Raw genomic sequence first — 20147 nt, forward strand, 5'->3', positions numbered from 1 at the left:
TGTCTTAGTCACTGAGCCACTGAGCTATTAAAAAAAAGCTAGACTAGATCCTCCTTTTTTCCATGTTCTTATCTGTCTAAGTTCTTTCCTCATTGTCTGTCTGCAATCTCTCTTCTTCCGTTCTCAGATAACTGGTTCTAAATGAAATTGAACATCTTAATGTATAACTATGGAATAAACGGTAACATTTGCAGCCGTGTATGGATGTGGAGGAACCCCGGATGATTTGCAAGGTCAGGAAAGCATGGAGCCATATAATGAACTAGTTTAAACACAACTTTAAACTAGTTGTGTTTTTTTTTCTTTTTCATAGCTTATGCCTTTAATTCCTTTGAATTATTGCTTCTTGTTCCTCTTTTTCTTGAGCACTTCAAGCATGGCTTACCCCTGGCTCATTAGGCCCACACCAGGAATGCTCTCATGTTTTCTAGCACACATGGGTCGCACACGTGGACAGTTCCTTTCATCTGAATTGTCCTCACAATCGTTTTCTCCATTGCACTTTAACTTCTGGCTAATGCAGCGACCTTTTGCCAACAGAAGGAGGAGAAGGAGGAGGAGGAGGAGGAGGAGGAGGAGGAGGAGGAGGAGGAGGAGGAGGAGGAGGAGGAGGAGGAGGAGGAGGAGGAGAAGGAAGAAGAAGAAGAAGAAGAAGAAGAAGAAGAAGAAGAAGAAGAAGAAGAAGAAGAAGAAGAAGAAGAAGAAGAAGAAAGAGAGAGAGAGAGAGAGTTAGAAGCCATATTTTTTCAAGAAAAGCAGATAAACGACTCTATAAGGAATGAATGCTTCCACAAAGGTTTATATTATTATACAGGAAATAAATATTCTGCATATGTAGCCTTTTTGTTAATATAGGTTAGATTCCGAGGGCCAGTAAAATTGGGATAACTCCACAACTATCATTGAAAATACATAGAATGTTTGTGGGGGGTAGGGAGAGATGGTTTCTGATAGATGATTATCCAATGATATCTTTATTACTATTAATTATTATTGTTGTTCCTATTTACACTTAGTCTATAAGATACTTCTGACTGGATCTGATAAAATTATGGTGAGATGGTAAGATATTACCATATATGTATGTGCTGATCCAAATAATGAGACGTTTTGTAATTGATAAGTTGAGATTCTCTCCATTTCTATGGAATTGTGCCTTAAATATTTTTCCAGACCTATTGATACATATCCAACTGTACCAACCAGCACATTATTGCTTTCATTTTCACCATTCACTCCAGCTATATTTGAAAATCTTTACATCTATTTTTTCTAGTTCTTTCCATTGAACCTTCTGTCTCCAGCAACTGCTGTTTGTAAGTTGTAATTCTTAGTAACAGTCCAACAAATCACTATGGTTAGTTCCAAATACTCTGAATAATCCTATTATAGCCACATACCAAATGTTCAACAGTCTTCTCCTGTTCTTTGAATAACCAGCATTTACTTTCTTGCCAGGTTTTCTGATTCAGTTTTCATTATATTTTTTCATCACAATTGTTGTTGAACTGCTAACGTAAGGTCTTTCGTTTTCTTGAATGTGTCTTTTAAAATAAACTACACTTTTATTATCTTTTTAAAAAGCGTATTTGTTAGGAATGTAAGCTAACAGTTGGGTCGGCAATATATAAACCATGATGGTAGTACTGTAGCTTTAAGTACTGCTGTAATGTGATTGGTTGCTGTTACCTCAAGCAGCCATAAGATGGAGCCAGAATGACTGTTAGCTCTCTGTTTGTTAGATGCTGATCGGTGAATACTGCTTGTTAGATGTATCATGAGTTACTGTGAGTTTTGCTACTGTTAGCGATGTTGTGTGCTAAATTGATTATATGATACCGGACTGTGTTCGATGATAACTGACCGACTGAACTGTGTGTAAATTGAACTCTGAATACCTCTATTTTCCACGAAAGTAAAAACCTATTTAAACTGCAGTGTCTCTGTATGCTGGTTTGTGTGTTCTTCCATACCACTCTCATTACGCTTCTCTGCACACTCTCTCTCTTAACGGGGAGTTTACCTAACAGTATTATTTGTATTTATATTATTTTTATTTTCAATGCATCAAAATCATAAAAGGAATAGACTACCAAGTTACCATTTTCACAATGGAATTTGTTGCCGCAGTTTGTTTCCTCCATGTTGCAAAGTTTTGTGGGAAAACACGGCCGTGATTCCACCAAAGGTTCATTGCATGGTTGACCTTTAAACTGAGCTAGTTGGGTGAAGGATCTGGTACGAAACTGAAAAACAGAAGGATAATAAATAAGTGGGGCAGAGAGTGTTTTCTCCAAGTACTTTTACAGAAGGAAATGAAGCAGTTGATATTACCATACAACTTGGCTCAAAATAAATATCTTATCTCATACAGGATTGGACTTGATTAGTACTTGGATAAAAGGTCATGGAGGCACCTAACTTTAGCTGGTTAAGGAGCTAATAGTCATGAACTGCCCTGACCATCCCATCTCTCCTGGAGACCAAAATGTTAGTCCAGACGATGGTGATTTGGAAAGGTGATTGGGAAGGAAGAAGGAAATAAGACCCGATGTCTGTTTGAGAAGTAGCCATCTCAGATCTCAGATGGCTGCATGTCAAATAGACATTTGGTCTATTTTCCTCTTCCTTCCCAAACCCATCTGCAAAATCTGAGTATTTCATGGGAAAACAGATTACTTGCTGTTCTGGATTGGATTATGGAGACGTCCAGTGTTATTTACATTTTGGGGATGAGAATAAAATATGCCCAGTCCACATCTGCAACCATTTAATTCCTGGTTCCTAAGACAATGGGTACTTGCAAGACTGAACTGGATCAAGAAAACACAACAATGGCCCTACTAGCAGCATCTGTTCATCTATTGCTGGGGTGTCAAACTGGCGGTCCATGGGCAAGATGCATCACACGCAGGCCAAGACCATCCCAGCTCTGCAAATGGGAAATGTTATATATCATAGTTTTCCCTCTGGTCCGTTTCGCTAGGGGGCGCTGTGCTCGATGCTGATTGGTTGAATGTTTGACAGCCGGCATATATAAAGGGCTGTCAAACAGGGCTCAGCTGTTGCCAGTTAGCTGAGACATGAGAAACGTGAAGTGCTGCGTTTGGCAACCTGTTAGCAATAAAACTGTTAGCATTTGTTAAGTCCTGACTCGCCTCCGTTTGTCCACCTGTGTTCTCCCAGCTAGAACATTGGCGATGAGGGTGGGATTAATAGGCGGAGCCCAGAAAGAGCTGTGAAAAGTCACTAACCTACTAGCTAAGTCACACGAGAGGTCGAGTGAGTCACTTGCTTACGAAGACTGCCTCTGGTTAATTGACGAAGAAAGAAGTTACCTCAGAGATGGCCTCAATGAACACACTAGCCACTTTTAACGTGACCGCAGAGACTTGGGGCTCCTATATTTCCCGTTTTGAGTGTTTTTTTAGAAGCCAACAGACCTAACTGAACAGTGGAAAAAGGCATGTTTCCTAAATTTATGTAGTACGGAGATGTTTAATCTTGCGGAGACCCTGGTTGCCCCGCACTCCATCCACGATGTGACCTGGGATGTTTTAATGTCCAAATTAAAAAATCATTACGCCCCAGCGCTGTCCCACACAACATGCAGATTTGCCTTTTATAGAAGGGTTCAGCTTGAGGGAGAGACAATAAATGACTATGTAGCTGCTTTACGAGCCGCAGCTGTTCATTGTAGATTCAAAGACTTAGATGAAGCCCTGACAGACCAGATTGTGGGGGGTGTTAGAGACCTCCGTATACAATGCCACCTGCTGGCCAAACCTGAACTTGACTTACAGACAGGCCTGGATGAAACCAGGGCGGTAGAGCTGTCAACGAAATCTACAGAGGAAATCCAGAGATTCTCCAAACCACAACCCACAGATAAGACTACTGAGGTGCACTATGACAACATTATTGATGACACCGGGGCCACTGGGAATGACGAAGTACATCGCCTAAGGGGTGAGCAATCCAAAGGTCGGCAGGGTAAAGCCATGTCCCGAACAAATTGCCCAGGGTGTGGGGGTAGGCACGATAGAGCGGACTGCCGTTTTAAAAATGCGTCCTGCCTCCGTTGTGGAAAAAGGGGCCATTTAGCAAGGGTTTGTAGGGCAGCTGCACCTTGCGCAAGTGCTTTAAAAGGGAACTCTCCCAGCACCAGCCAGGGTTTCAACAAACCCTCCAGTTTTGGTAGGAACGCAGGGTTCAGGAAGCAGGATTCCTGTTTTGCAGTCAGTGAGGACAGAGATGAATCTGAAGTAGATCAGATTGTCCATACCCCGAGAGGGAAAATATTCCTCACCGTTAGACTGGAGGGCAAACCCTGTCAGATGGAGGTAGACATTGGCTCAGCTGTGTCTATAATATTGTGGGCAGGCATTAAGAGACTTGTGCCAGATATCTCCCAAGCGAGATTGAAACCGTGCCCATTAAAGTTGAGGGATTTTCAGGGAAATCCCATTCCAGTGCTGGGAAATTTTTTCTGTAGAGTGTCCTTTAAACAATATCATAAGAGACTTTCTCTTATTGTAGTCAAGGGTCCCAGGCCCAGTTTGTTAGGTTTGGAATGGTTTGAAGCCCTGGGTCTGGCCATAACGGGAATAGATCAGGTTCAGACCACTCCATACCTTGACATGCTAATCAAAGAATTTCCCAAAGTTTTCAGGGAAGGATTGGGAAAATACACTGGTACTCCCATCTCTTTTAACCTAGACCCCCAGGTACCACCACGGCGTCTGAAGCCGCGTAGGGTATCATTTGCGTTAAAACCCAAAGTAGGCACAGAAATAGACAAGTTATTGGCCCAAGGGGTGTTAGAGCCTATTGACAATGCCCGTTGGGAAACTCCCATTGTCACACCAGTTAAGCATGATGGCTCTGTGCGCATCTGCACTGACTTTAAATGCACTTTGAATCGTGCCTTGCAGCAGAGTGCATACCCCTTGCCCGTGATGCAGCATTTGCTGCACTCCCTGGGTCAGGGAACCATATTTGCAAAGCTTGACCTAGCTTAGGCATATCAGCAGTTGCCTGAGGATGAGGCAACTGCTGAAGCCCAGGCTATAGTTACACATAGGGGCGCGTTTAAGTGTAACCGTTTACAATTTGGGGTTAGCGTAGCACCTGGACTTTTTCAGAATTTAATGGTACGGCTGCTAAAGGGGATACCAGGCATCGTTCCCTATTTTGACGACATCCTGGTATCAGCCCACTCCCTATCCAACCTCCTGGCCCGATTGCGAACTGTACTTCGGTGTTTCCTTGGTGCTGGCTTAAAACTTAAAACGTCCAAGTGCCAGATTGCAGTTCCCCAAGTTGAATTTTTGGGTTTCTGAGTAGACAAGAAAGGCATTCATCCGACCCCTGAGAAAGTGCGGGCTATTAGTCAGGCTCCTCCGCCAAAGTCGAGCTTCAAGCTTTCCTGGGTCTGCTCAACTTTATAATATTTTCCTGCCTCACAAGGCGTCTGTTGTGGAACCCCTGCACAGATTACTAGACCGCTCAGCGAAGTGGGTTTGGGGCAAGAAGGAAGCCACAGCTTTTGACAATGTAAAAAAATTCTTAACATCTGAGAGTGTCCTGCACCAATACGACAAATCCCTCCCTGTGATTCTGACTTGTGATGCGTCTCCTTACGGCCTTGGTGCAGTCTTCAGCCACCGTCTGCAGTCAGAACTAGAAGCCCCTGTGGCATTTTTCTCTCGCACTCTGTCCTTGCCCGAAAGGAACTATAGCCAGCTTGATCGGGAAGCCTTGGCTATAGTAGCCAGAGTGAAGCACTTCCATTCTTATCTCTATGGCCGTCATTTTCATATAGTGACAGACCACAAGCCCCTGCTGGGCATCATCAGTGGGGACAGACAAACGCCCCAAATTCTATCTCCCAGATTCATGAGATGGACTATGTTCCTGGCTGCCTACAACTATACCTTGCATCACAGACCAGGGAAGCACATTTGCCATGCCGACGCTTTGAGCAGATGCCCTTTGCCCATCGCAGTAAAAGACCCAGTGCCTGCCTCTGAGGTTTTGCTGATTGATGAGATGCAACTACCGATAACAGCAGCTGATGTGGCCATGCACACGAGTCAGGACAAACTACTCACCAAGGTGCTGGCTTGGACTGAACAGGGATGGCCAGCGAAACCACTGGGCACCGAGTGGCAACCCTTTTCAACCAGGAAACACGAACTCTCTTCTCAGCAGGGTTGCCTCCTGTGGGGTGGCCAAGTGATCATTCCTGTCTCCCTGCAAGAAGCGGTGCTGACAACTCTCCACGAAGGCCACCCGGGCATAGTCCGGATGAAGTCACTGGGCTGGAGCTATGCTTGGCGGCCGGGCATGGACCATGACATTGTGAGGTGGGTCTCTGGCTGTTCTAACTGCCAGGAGTCCCAACCTGCCTGTCCCAGAGCTCCCATCCAGAATTGGGAGCAGCCAAGGGCTCCATGGTCCAGGATTCATATGGACTTGGCAAGCCCAGTAAAGGGCCAATCTTTTCTTGTTATTGTTGATGCTTATTCTAAGTGGGTTGAAATTGCATTATTGTCTACCACCACTCCCCCTGCCATTATCAAGGTGTTAAGGAGGGTGTTCGCGACCCATGGGTTACCTGATCTGGTCGTTTTTGACAATGGGCCCCAATTTACTGCAGCATTGCTAGACAATTTCTTTGCCAGGCTAGGGGTCCAACTTTTGCAGGCCCAGGGCCCTTTGCAGGCCCAGGGCCTGAGGCTGCTGTTATGCAATGTGAGGTCCGTTGTCAATAAGGCCCCCCTCATTCATGATCTAATTTTGGAGGGGGAGCCGGACCTCGCGGGAATAACGGAGACCTGGTTGGGCCACGAGAGAGGTTTACCCCTCGTGGAAATGTGCCCACCAGGTTACCAAGCATTTCACCAGCCTCGGGCCCGGGGAAGGGGCGGTGGGGTAGCAGTGATTATCCGGGAGGACTTAGAGCCGAGGGAGTCCACTGTACCACAGACGTCCGGGTGTGAATCCCTTGTTGTGAAATGGGGCCCTGGGAGGCAGTTGGGCCTGCTGATAGTATACCTGGCTCCCCCCCATACATCAGCGACCCTGCCTGAGCTCCTCGAGCTGATCGCATCGGTGGTGGTTGAGACCCCCAAACTTCTAGTGATGGGGGATTTTAACCTGCCATCGGTGGGAGAAGCATCAGAGGGGGTTCGGGAGTTCATGGCGTCCATGATAGCCATGGACCTGACTCAATTGATTCAGGGCCCGACACACGAGGGAGGTCACACCTTGGACCTTGTTTTGTCTCTGGCCAGTGGTTGAGTGATCTGGGAGGAGTGAACTTAACCATCACTCCTCTGTCATGGTCAGATCACTCACTCCTCCGACTTGACTTCCCTGGTGCTACCCCCCGCTGCGGGGAGGCGGAACCGGAAAGCACGAGATGGTTCCGCCCCAGGCGCCTGATGGAACCAGATAGGTTCCAAAAGGAGCTTGGGCCACCTCCTGTAGTCCTGACCCGCCCTCAGGTAGAGGACCTGGTGGCCGCGTGGAACAATGCGACTACCGGGGCCTTGAACCGGGTGGCGCCTTTGCGGCCTCTCTGGCGGCAACGATCCACCCTGGCTTCTTGGTTCACCGAGGAGCTAAGGGTGATGAAGCGCCGCAAGAGATGCCTAGAGAGTCGTTGGAGATCCTCCCGATCCGAATTTGACCGAGCACAGGTACGAGCCCATTTAAGGACGTACCTAGTGGCATTGAGAACGGCCAAACGCCAATATTGCGCCGCTCTCATTGCATCCGCAGAGAACCGCCCTGCCGCCCTGTTTCGGGTGTCCCGCTCCCTCCTGTGTCAGAGGCCGCGGGAGGCCCCTTTACAGGGTAGGGCAGAGGAATTTGGGAAATATCTGCAGGATAAAGTCGCTCAAATCCGGAAGGATTGGGTCCCCTTCAGCAGCCCAGTGGAGACGTCCGTGGCGAGTCTTGAGAAACCTTTCTGGGAGGAGTTTGACTTGGTTGTCATCGAGGATTTGGACAGATTGCGTGGACGACTGCGACCTACCACATGTTTACTGGACCCGTGTCCCTCCTGGCTTGTACTGGCATCCTGGGAGGTTACACGCGACTGGCTCCTGGGCCTAGTGAACGCTTCGTTGGGTGAGGGGTCTCTTCCGGCCGCCTTGAAAGAGGTGGTGGTGAGACCCTTGCTCAAGAAGCCTTCCCTGGACCCTACGGAGCTGGCCAATTATCGTCCTGTCTCCAACCTTCCCTTTCTGGCGAAGGTTGTAGAGAGTGTGGTGGCTTCTCAGTTCCCACGACATCTGGAGGAGAATGATTATCTAGACCTGCGCCAGTCCGGCTTTCGCCCCGGGCACAGCACAGAGACGGCCTTTGTCGCGTTGGTTGATGATCTCTGGAGGGCCAGAGATAGGGGTTGTTCCTCTATCCTGGTCCTATTAGACCTCTCGGTGGCTTTTGATACCATTGACCATGGTATCCTGTTGCACCGACTGGAGGGGTTGGGGGTCCGGGGCACCGTTTTGCGGTGGTTCGGCTCCTACCTTTCTGGCCGGACGCAACGTGTGTTGGCAGGGGAGCAGAGGTCGACCCTAAGCCTCCTTACTTGTGGGGTGCCACAGGGGTCGGTCCTCTCGCCACTCCTGTTCAACACATACATGAAGCCGCTGGGCGAGATCATCCGTGGTTTCGGGGTGGGATATCATCTGTACGCTGATGATACTCAGCTGTACATTTCCACCCCGAACCACCCCAACGAGGCCGTCGAAGTGATGTCCCGGTGTGTGGAAGCCGTACGGGTCTGGATGGATGACAACCGACTCAAGCTCAACCCTTCCAAGACAGAGTGGCTGTGGGTTCCGCCCCCCCGGTTCAACCAGTTAATTCCATCTCTGGCCATTGGGGGCATTCAACTCGCCCCCGTGGAGCGGGCGCGCAATTTGGGCATCCTCCTGGATGCCAGGCTGTCCATGGATGACCATGTGACAGCCATGGCCAGGGGGGCGTTCCACCAGGTTCACCTGGTGCGCCAATTGCGCCCCCTATTGGACCGGGACGCGTTACGCACAGTCACTCATGCGCTGGTGACGTCTCGCCTGGACTACTGCAACGCTCTCTACATGGGGCTTCCCTTGAAATGCACTCGGAGACTGCAGTTGGTCCAGAATGCGGCCGCGCGGGTGCTTATTGGGAGTACTAGGTACTCCCATGTGACACCTCTCCTGCGCGAGCTGCACTGGCTTCCTGTGGTCTATCGGGTGCGTTTCAAGGTCTTGATTACGATCTTTAAAGCGCTCCATGGCTCAGGACCTAGTTACCTGCAGGATCGTATTCTGCCCCATACATCCCTACGACCCATCCGCTCGCACAGAGAGGGACTTCTCCAGGTGCCGTCCACCAGACAGTGCCGAGGGGCGGCGCCTAGTAGCAGAGCCTTCTCTGTGGCGGGCCCAGCCCTGTGGAATGACCTCCCTCCGGATATTAGGACCACCACTGACCTCCGCTCCTTCCGTGTAAAGCTCAAGACCCACCTATTCCAAATAGCTGGCCTGGCTCAACCATAACTTCATAACGCTCCTGACGGGTTTTTTAATTCGGTAATTTTATTCAATGGGATTTTAAATTGGGTTTTTAATTGTTTTCACTCATTAGTCTACCTCCTCCATGCACATGTATATGTCTTTGTTCTATGTATGTATGTTTGTCATTATCTGTATTTTATTTGTTTTGATTGTACGCCACCCCGAGTCCTTCGGGAGAGGGTTGCGGCTAACAAATAAAATAATAATAATAATAATAATAATAATAATAATAATAATAATAATAATAATAATAATAATAATAATAATAATAATAATAATAATAATAATAATAATAATAATAATAATAATAATTATTATTATTATTATTATTATTATTATTATTATTATTTTGTAGCCCCCTTCAATCCAGTGGCCCATGGCCTAGCGGAACGCGTGGTCAGATAAGCAAAAGAAGCGCTGGCTAGGTTTGGCCCCCTCAATTGGCAGGAAGACATAGACACGTACTTGCTATGGCAGCATGCCACACCATGCTCCACAACAAACAAGAGCCCGGCAGAATTGTTAATGGGTTGGTGACTCAGAACAACACTAGACAGGCTACACCCAGAGTATGCCCCTTCAAAGCCTTTAGACTCGCACAGTCAGCTTAAGGGTTTTCCATTAAACGTAACAGTTTATGCACGGAATTACGCCGGCCACCCACTATGGGTCCCGGGGGTAGTCAGAAAAATCACGGGCCCCTGCTCGTACCTGATAGAGCTAGTGGACGGCCGAGTATGGAGGCGCCATATCAATCAGCTATGAAATCGTCAAAAGGAGTCAAACATGGTGGGGGAACAACAGGGTGTATCCTATAGGCAAGCCACTGAGAGCTCACAGCAGACGCCTAGGTCCCGGTCTACCTCCCCCGAGCGATCACATAATAGAATAGAACAACCTAGACACTTACCTGCTCTTCCCCATGAGTTTCCAGTGTTGTCAGAATCTGAAGGGGCTAGGTGGAACTGCGGCCACAAACTCCGAAGCAGAGGTCACTCTGCGAAGATCAGGGCGGGTTCAACGCCGCCCAGGCTATTTGGAAGACTACGCATGCGCGTTCTAAGTGTGAAGGAGTGTTATGTATCATAGTTTTCCTCTGGTCCGTTTCGCTAGGGGGTGCTGCGCTCGACGCTGATTGGTTGACTGTTTGACAGTCGGCATATATAAAGGGCTGTCAAACAGGGCTCAGCTGTTGCCAGTTAGCTGAGACGCACAAAAAGTGAAGTGCCGCGTTTGGCAACCTGTTAGCAATAAACTGTTAGCATTTGTTAAATCCTGGCTCGTCTCCGTTTGTTCACCCGTGTTCTCCAAGCTAGAACAGGAAAAACATCGCAAAATGCCACGTGACAGCAATATGACGTGGCGAGTTTGACACCCGTGCTCTATTGGATCTACCACTGTTATCTTTGGAGAGTCTGTTGGTTAAGCTTAATATTTGTATTATGTTCTTATCTATAAAATTAGCAGTCACTTTCAAGTGTATATTGTTACCTGAATTGCCTAATTTCAATTTCAATTTCATTATATTTATTTTGTACAATGACAATAAAGGCTATACTACTACTAATGTAAATAAAGAGTAATGGGAACAATACTCCTTTGAGATTTCTTTAATTGTCTGAGGAAGCCCTCGTCAGCGTTTTGGGAACTCTCGGGAGATGGACCTGCAAAACATTCCTGACATTGTGGTCTTGAAATGAGTTGGGCATTTGCTTGCCAAGTAGCCTACAAACCAACTCCTAGTCAACAAATACTGAAACTATCTTTATCGAAGTTGAATAAAATGACAGAATATTGCAAATCTGATTGGGCTATACTTCCTTCTTTTCCTCCTTCTTACCCTCCATTGAATTAGGAAGGCCTCTGCTTGAACTTCAAATGTTATCTCACTCTTCTGAACTTAATATTGAGCTCCTTTTGCCTAAGCAATGATTCCTGCATATCTCCCTGAGGGGTGGGATCCTACCGGTTCAACAACTGGTTTGCTGAGCACGCGCTTTGCATGTGCTCGCTTGCTTTGCTTGCTGTGCAGTTTAGAGAAGACTTACATTCCAGATAACTGCTTGGGAAGGAAAACAGCTAAGGCGCAGCAATCCACTCTACCATGTGACTCAGCTGAGAAGATAAAGGTAGGTAAAGCACAGGGCCAGGTGGGTGGGCCCACTTGTTCGTGATCTTCTGAGCTAGCGGTTTGCCTGAACCAATTCAAACCAGTAGAATCCCACCCCTGATCTCCCTCAAGATCAACCTCCTTACTCTCTACATCTATCTATATCTTTTCCAACTTAGATTTTACTTACTTGTTTTTTAACACACGGATCACATTCTGACCAGGGACCAAAGTCTCCAAGCCGGCAGTTGATTGGACATGTCTGCTGGTTACAGGCTCTGGATTCCTGGGTGGTGCAAATTTGTGCACAGAAGTTTTTTTGGTAATAAGCATCCACTTTGATTTGCCTAGAAATAAATAAAAAAAGCTTTGTTGTGACCAGAAGGATCTGTTAAGCCAGGGAAATTGGAATGTACATGCTGAAAAGGACAAAGCATGGCTACACTTTAGGGTGCAGTTAGATGGTCCAGAGCTTCAAAGCACTGGAAGGCATTTGATGTTTAATATTTACTAGGTGTAGTTCGACAAGATTCTGGCTATAGATGTAAAACAATAAATAATTGAGCTTTGAAGAAACACCTATGTTTTAGGTTCGGGAACCTAATAACAGGCTTCTCCTTGGATTGTTGTATTGTAACACCCATCAATTCCAACTGAGAGAAGTAGCTTTGATCCAACTTTTGAAGACAATCAACTAGGGAAGAGTCAGAGGCCCTTTATATCCTTTTAAGATGATTGAATGATAATAATGTATCAGTTCTGCAATCACCATATTTCCCACTTACCTATATCTAGTTTGAGTCCCATAATTACAAGTCCTTGAACAGCCAGACCAGGCAGTCCAGGGATAATGGTCACAGTAGCACCCTTCGCTATTCTCAATTGCAGCCAGCAGCAAGATGAGGAACAGCCAATTATATGCTTTCTTCATGTCTACCAGCCGGAAGAAGTCAATGAAGCCTATAAGTGCAGACAAACAAAGTGCAGTTAGAACAGTTGTGATATCTGTTTTAATACTGTGGCAGCTGAAAAACTAATGTACTGCAACATGCATTCCAGGGAGCAAGTCTAAAGCTGCGTCCAGCTGTGATAACTGTGGAATGAAATCTTAGTAAACCTGCTGACTCATTGAGCACAAGCATCAGGACAACCCAAGGCACTGAAAGCATTTTTAGCCACAAAGGAGTTATCAAAGCACTCTAATTTCTGAAAAGGAACCATCAAAGGGGAACTTTAGTATTCCAGCTTCTCAGTTTTTAAATTCAACAAGTCAACCTGTACCCTGTTTCAGAGATATTTCCTTACGTAAACAGAGAACCAGAATGACCACAGAGGGGCAAAAACAAATTCCTATGGGAGGGAAATAGAATTAGAATTAACACAGTAGAGGAGGCAGAAGCCTTCATTAAAAAACACAGTTCTCTCCTGGAGGATGAAAATAGGGGTGGTGGTGAAAAAGGGAGTAATGTGCAAGATATGAAGGAGGGGGGGGGCTATGGCTCCATCTGGGGACAGGGAGGAGGGAGCAATATCGAAAAAGCTCAGGTCACAAAAATAAATGTATTTGAAATACATGTAATTGTTGATATACTAGAAAGTGACAAAGAAAGAGATGATTGAACATATGGCTGACATAATGTAAAATAAGATTCTGTCTGTGCTTATCTTTTATACGTTATTTTTAACATTGTAAAAATTGTGAGATTGGGGGGGATTTATACCACCGGCACGGGAGCTGCCAAAATTTTCTATGTACCTTTCTTACCTTTCCCTATAAATATTTAAAAACCAATAAAAATTATTTTTAAAAAAACAAATTCCTGCTAGCTTTCCCATTGAGTTTCCTTGTGGGTAGCTAAAAGGAAGCATTAGTAATGTTCCTTCCTTCCTTCCTTCCTTCCTTCCTTCCTTCCTTTCTTCCTTCCTGAGGTATTAAGCTAATTCGGACTGGTTCACCTGAACCAATAGTGGAAATAGCGGGTGGGCTGCCCCCCACCCCCGCCTCTATGCTGTCCTATTTAGGCATGTTTTTTAGGATGGGTGCATGCGAGGAAGGTGCATGCATGAGCAAAGTGCATGTGTGGAAGGTCAGGTGCATGCGTGGAAGGGGCTTGTGTGCCTGCAAAGTGAGTGGGCACATGCCGGGCGAACCAGTGGTAACAAAATGTAAAACCCACTGCTCCTTCCTTCCTTCTTTCCTTCCTTCCTTCCTTCCTTCCTTCCTTCCTTCCTTCCTTCCTTCCTTCCTTCCTCGTTTATTTTGCTTGTTGGAAGTTCACAGGGAGCAAGTCAATGGGGGAGCCAGCAGGAGACTGCAAGTACAAGGCGATTAGACAGGTAAGTGGCTGCTACTGGGGAGGGGAGGGAGCAAGGGGATGCATGTCAAGAATGTTATATGGGGTGCATGAGATTGCCATGTGGGTTGGGGAGGGTCTATAGGTGTGTGGTAGAAATGCCACATGGGTTGGGGAGACCCGGCAGGTGGTGGCAAATCTCAGGAATGGTGCCAAAGAAGGTTGTGTGGTTAGAGTCAGGTATGCAGGGGGACCATGTGGCTCAAGAAGGGTGAGTGTGGGTCACAGGTGTGTGTAAGAGATGCTGCATCAGTCAAATAGGCTGCTTCCTCATCCTGGCTTCTTTCAGCAGCCCTTCAGAAGCCAGGCACAGTTCCTAGGCATTCATGGCATTAATGGGAAACTTCTGCAACTCCCAACAACAAGTGACAGGAAACAGCCATTAATCATACATAAGACTTAGCTGATCAAGGCACATTTCCAAATGGAAGGGTCCAAAGTCAAGCTAAAGATTTACGATGCCAGGTCAAGGGAAAGATTAGGTTGTTGTTAGTCAACAAGCCGGGGTTGTAAATAACTAGATTCCAAGTGTCGCAATGAAGAAGCCCGATTCCACAGTTGCTTCTAGCAAGAGGCCAATTGTTCCTGTGGGAATTTAAACACATTCTCTGCTGAGGATTCACAGTTGTGGTCAAACCTTGCTAGTGAGTTCAGCATCTTGCTGCTTGATCGTGACTCACACACCCATGAGGTGCAGAGATCCCAGGAGGAATTGCTGGGTGAGGGAGCAGCAGAGTCAGACCCTGAGAGCATAATAGGCCTATGGGGTGGGGGGGGGTGAGGTAACAGCATGGGTTAAGAAGAATGCATGGGGGTTGCACAGGAGTATGGGAGGTGTGAAAGAGTGGATTTGGTTGGGAAATGTGTCTGAGGGTGCATCAGGAGCACACAAGAGGAGTCACACTGGGAAGAGAGCTGACATCGTGATGGCATGACGTGTGATCTTGGTGCTCCAAGATTGCAGTGGAATTTCTGCCACTGGACAGTCCATTTGGACCTAAACCGTCCTGCAGAGACGGTGATTGAGAAGGACACCTCCTGCTGATCTCAGGGACACCGCAAAGTCCCTGAAAGATCCAGGAATAGCCCTTTTTTTCCAGCAACAGAAACACAGCTAATGAAACTGCTGAAGTTGGGACAGCTCCGGAATGGGAAGAAAGCGGAAAGAGAAAGTGTGTTGAATTGGTGAGGAAATTTTATTATTAGAGGAAAAGACTACCCAAGAAAAAGATTTCAGTTAAGTTAAGATTGAAGACAAAAGACTGTAGGCAGTGAGATTTATCTGCATTGAACTTAGTGTTATCCAGTTTCTATTTTTTTTCATGGATGGAACTTTTGTAGGGGCTCCCTATTTTTTAAACTGAATGGATTAATTCTTTCTTCTTCTTTTTTCACTTTTGCTTATACCTATGCATTAAAATCCTCCTTTTTATTGTTTTTGATCTCCATTTAAGGGTTTCTTTCTTTCTTAAGCTTGGAATATAAAGAAGATAATAAGAAGGATTATAAAGAGGGTTGTAACAACAGGAGGAAAGGCAGTTACACTGCCACTTAGAGGCTGGAGGCTGGATACATTGTTTTTTCTTCTTTCTCTTTGATCACTTGAGATTCAAGGTTCTTTCAGTTTGTTTACTGACAGTGATAGTAGGGAGAGCATAAGTTGTTTATACAGATGCCTTTTGGAAGTTCTATCACTAGCTATTGGAGGGAAGACAACATTTTGACTTGAAAGATAATAAATGAACCTGTTTGAAATTTATTGAAATAGCCTTGAACCCTATAGTGGCAGTGTCTGCAAAATTGAAAGAATGGCTCAGCAGGAAAAAGAAACTGTAACATTGCAAATGATTATGTTTGAAATTCAAAATCTGTTAGTTGTGACAGAGAGAATTGAAAAGAGATTGGAGAATATGGAATACAAAACAAAAAAATCTGATGGAGAAACTGAGGATGTTTATCAAATGAAGAAAGTGGAGGACAGAGTTCAAAAGATGGAAGAAAAAAATGAGCAAAGAGATAAGAAAACTGTGGATACTGACAACAAAGTGAGCATGGTTGGTAATGGCAAGAGCGGAATACGGAAAGGGGAGATGGATGTATTGGAACTCTACCCCTGACTTCAAAGCACAGAAGAAAAGAGAAAAAAATTATACAATACAATACAATAGTAGAGTTGTAAGGGACCTTGGAGGTCTTCTAGTCCAACCCCCTGCCTAGGCAGGAAACCCTATACCGTTTCAGACAAATGGCTATCCAACATCTTCTTAAAGACTTCCAGTGTTGGGGCATTCACAACTTCTGGAGGCAAGCTGTTCCACTGATTAATTGTTCTAACTGTCAGGAAATTTCTCCTCAGTTCTAAGTTGCTTCTCTCCTTGATTAGTTTCCACCCATTACTTCTTGTTCTACCCTCAGGTGCCTTGGAGAATAGTTTGACTCCCTCTTCTTTGTGGCATCCCCTGAGATATTGGAACACTGCTATCATGTCTCCCCTAGTCCTTCTTTCTCTTAAGCTAGACATACCCAGTTCCTGCAACCGTTCTTCATATGTTTTAGTCTCCAGTCCCCTAATCATCTTTGTTGCTCTTCTCTGCACTCTTTCTAGAGTCTCCACATCTTTTTTACATCGTGGCGACCAGAACTGAATGCAGTATTCCAAGTGTGGCCTTACCAAGGCATTATAAAGTGGTATTAACACTTCACGTGATCTTGATTCTATCCCTCTGTTGATGCAGCCTAGAACTGTGTTGGCTTTTTTGGCAGCTGCTGCACACTGCTGGCTCATATTTAAATGGCTGTCCACTAGAACTCCAAGATCCCTCTCACAGTTACTACTATTGAGCACGGTACCACCTATACTGTACCTGTGCATTCCGTTTTTGTTGCCTAAATGTAGAACCTTACTCTTTTCACCATTGAATTTCATTTTGTTAGATAGTGCCCAATGTTCAAGTTTGTCAAGATCCTTCTGTATCTTAAGCCTGTCTTCTGGAGCGTTGGCTATTCTTGCCAGCTTGGTGTCATCTGCAAATTTGATGAGTTCCCCATTTATTCCCTCATCCAAATCATTGATGAAGATGTTGAAGAGTACTGGGCCTAAAACAGAGCCTTGGGGTACTCCACTGCAAACCTCCCTCCATGTAGATGCAGTTCCATTGAGGACTACACGTTGAGTGCAGTTGGTCAGCCAGTTACGAATCCATCTGGTGGTGTATGCTGTCTAACCCACATTCTTCTACTTTATTTAGTAGTAGGTTATGGTCTACCTTATCAAAAGCCTTACTGAAGTCCAAGTAAACTATATCAATGGCATTCCTCTGGTCCACTAATTTTGTCACATTATCAAAGAATGCAATAAGATTAGTCTGGCATGATCTGTTTTTGACAAATCCATGTTGACTTTTGGCTATTACTTTGTTTGCTTCTAGGTGTTCGCAAATTCGTTGCTTGATTATTTTTTCCAGAATCTTTCCTGGTATTGAGGTCAGGCTGATAGGTCTGTAGTTTCCTGGATCTATTTTTTTCCCTTTTTTGAAGATGGGAACCACATCAGCTCTTTTCCAGTCCTCTGGTAGTTCCCCGGTGTTCCAGGATCTCTGAAAGATGTAATTCAGTGGTTCTGAGATCTCGTCTGCTAGTTCCTTCAGAACCCTGGGGTGTAATCCATCCGGTCCTGGTGATTTGAACTCATCTAGGGTAGACAGGTGCTCACTTACCATTTTCTTCCCTATTTCAATTTGTGTTCCTAATCTGATTTTTGTGGTGCTGCTTTTGATAGGTTGGACTGTTTTATCCCTTTGTGTAAAGACAGATGCAAAAAATGAGTTAAATAGTTCTGCTTTCTCCCTGTTGTTTGTCACCTTCTTGCCACTTTCTCCTAGCAATGGACCAATTGTTTCCTTAACTTTTTTCTTGTTTTTAACATGTTGGAAGAAGCTTTTTTTGTTAATTTTTACTTTTGTGGCAAGCCTTTCTTCGTTGTGAGCCTTAGCTTTCCTCACTTCATCTTTATAGGCTCAGGCTGTTTGCTGATATTCTGCCTTAGTTATGTCCCCCTCCTTCCACTTTTTATACTTACCTTTTTTGTCTTTCAGTTGATGGAGATAAGGAGATAAATCTTGTTAGAAGCACTAGCGATAACCAAAGATAAGCTGATGGAAAGAGCAGATGTTGGGTTTCAATCTTTTGTGAGATACAAAAGGAACAGCATGTTGCCAAGGGAGGTTTATACAAGATTTATTAAGAAAGTAACTAGAATATTAATGCTACAAATGGCAAGAGATATAAGACCGTACTATTGCTGGAGGGATACAGGTCGATGCAATGAAAATGTATAATAAAAATTAAGCTAAATTTAGTTTACTAGTAGTATGTATGAAGTGACAATAGATATAGTTAAATAATGATTCATAATGATAACAATACATATAGATATATTAGTTTGATAATATGAAATTTTATATGCATGAATATAGGTGAATTTAAAATATGCGATTTGATATGAAAAGCAGATGGTGACTATGGAAGAGATGCATGGAAATACTGTAACCAACTGACACACTTTCTACATTTTGTAATGGAAGATGGGTTTTTTTATTTTTATGTTTGTTTGTCCTTGTTCAAAAACAAATAAAAATTGTTTTAAAAAAAGAGGAGTCACACTGGTCAGGGAAGGCATGCAGGAATGTAGCAGAGGCCAGAAGGGTACACAGCAGTTATTTCCTCTCTGTTTCTCCCTCCCATCCTTCCTTTGTTCCTTTATTCTTCCTTCCTTCCTTTCCTTCCCTTCTCTTTCCAATAGGCAGGTGAGTGAGTGCTGCTGGGTGGGTGGGGGAAGAAGTGAGGGATTGTGAGACTGGCTGGGAAACTGCATGGAATGTTGAAGATGAAGATCACATGAACACAATAGCACACAGCAATACAGCAGTAGCCAGTAGCACTGAAGTAGCCACAATGCTCCCAAAGTTTATTCCCACGGGAACCATGGGTTCTGGATTTTGGACACATTCTATTTGAAGTATCTTGATTTAAAAAATGTTGCCGTTTCACGCCGTTAAAGGACAGGACAATAAGAATTTTTAGTAGAATATATATTTGTCCTTTTGCCACATCAGTGTTGTCTATTTTTGTTTACATACCCATGTATTATATTCACGTTTGCCTAGTAGACCCATTTTCTTGCAAGCAAATTTGCCCTGTATAAAGCATGTTTGCAAGTTATATTTACTAATATAACTATGCTTGTGTGCATTTTATGTTACTGCGTGCAATTTCCCAGTTCTCTTTTTACTGGAGAATGGCAGTACCACGGTTGAAGGAGTACAGTCTTTCAAATGAGGTTTCTGTTTGCACAGATTGAATCAGAAGAGCTGAACAAGTAGCTGCTCAATAGATACTTAAGTCTCTTCCCTGTTCCACATCTTCTTAACCATTGAGAGGGTGAATATTGGAAACACTTTCATGGACTGGAATAGATGGTAAAGTAAATGCAAATGCCAATGAGTCATATGCCGGAAGGCAGAACTGATTGACAGGCTTATAGTTCAGATCCATAGCTTTAATATAATAATTTATTATGTAAACAAACTGATACCATCCGTATGTCTAACGATTTCTTTTTCCTTTTTAGCAATTAGGATATCTGGACAGACAGGGATCGGGGTAAAATCCAGCAGGTTGTGACAGGTTCTGGAGGACTGGTAGTAGATATTTTGAGTAGTTCGGAGAAACGGTAGTAGAAATTTTGAGTAGTTCGGAGAACCGGTAGTGGAAATTTTGAGTAGTTCGGAGAACCGGCAAATACCACCTCTGGCTGTCCCCAGAGTGGGGTGTGAATGGAGATTTTGCAGTATCCTTCTCCTGACACCCCCACCAAGCCATGCTCACCAAGCCACATCACACCCACCAAGTCACGTCCACAGAACCGGTAGTAAAAAAATAATGAATTTCACCACTGGACAAGATGTTGACAAAAACTTCTCCCTTTGTCCATTTTTTATATCAGAGAAGACCAGAAGGGATGGAAGAAGGAATGGGGGTAAGGGAGGGGAGAGATTCGTGACTGACAGCTCTCAGTTACAATCTCATGGATTAACTTTCCTG

General features: G+C 44.8%; 1 protein-coding gene across 1 annotated transcript in view; it reads right to left on the minus strand.

The window, feature by feature from the left end:
• LOC309386091 (complement component C6-like) overlaps nt 1-20147 on the minus strand; it is a 64552-nt gene that overhangs the window by 42686 nt on the left and 1719 nt on the right. Inside the window, exons 2-5 of the mRNA XM_081941096.1 lie at nt 12477-12651; nt 11882-12038; nt 2102-2246; nt 386-527 (exon numbers count right to left, since the gene is read on the minus strand). Of these exons, the coding sequence (XP_081797222.1) occupies nt 386-527; nt 2102-2246; nt 11882-12038; nt 12477-12622 (590 nt within the window). The 5' untranslated portion in view covers nt 12623-12651. The remainder of the gene's footprint in view (nt 1-385; nt 528-2101; nt 2247-11881; nt 12039-12476; nt 12652-20147) is intronic.

Source organism: Natrix helvetica (genome assembly GCF_964273705.1).
Source record: "Natrix helvetica genome assembly, chromosome: 2".
Classification (NCBI taxonomy): Eukaryota; Metazoa; Chordata; class Lepidosauria; order Squamata; family Natricidae; genus Natrix; species Natrix helvetica.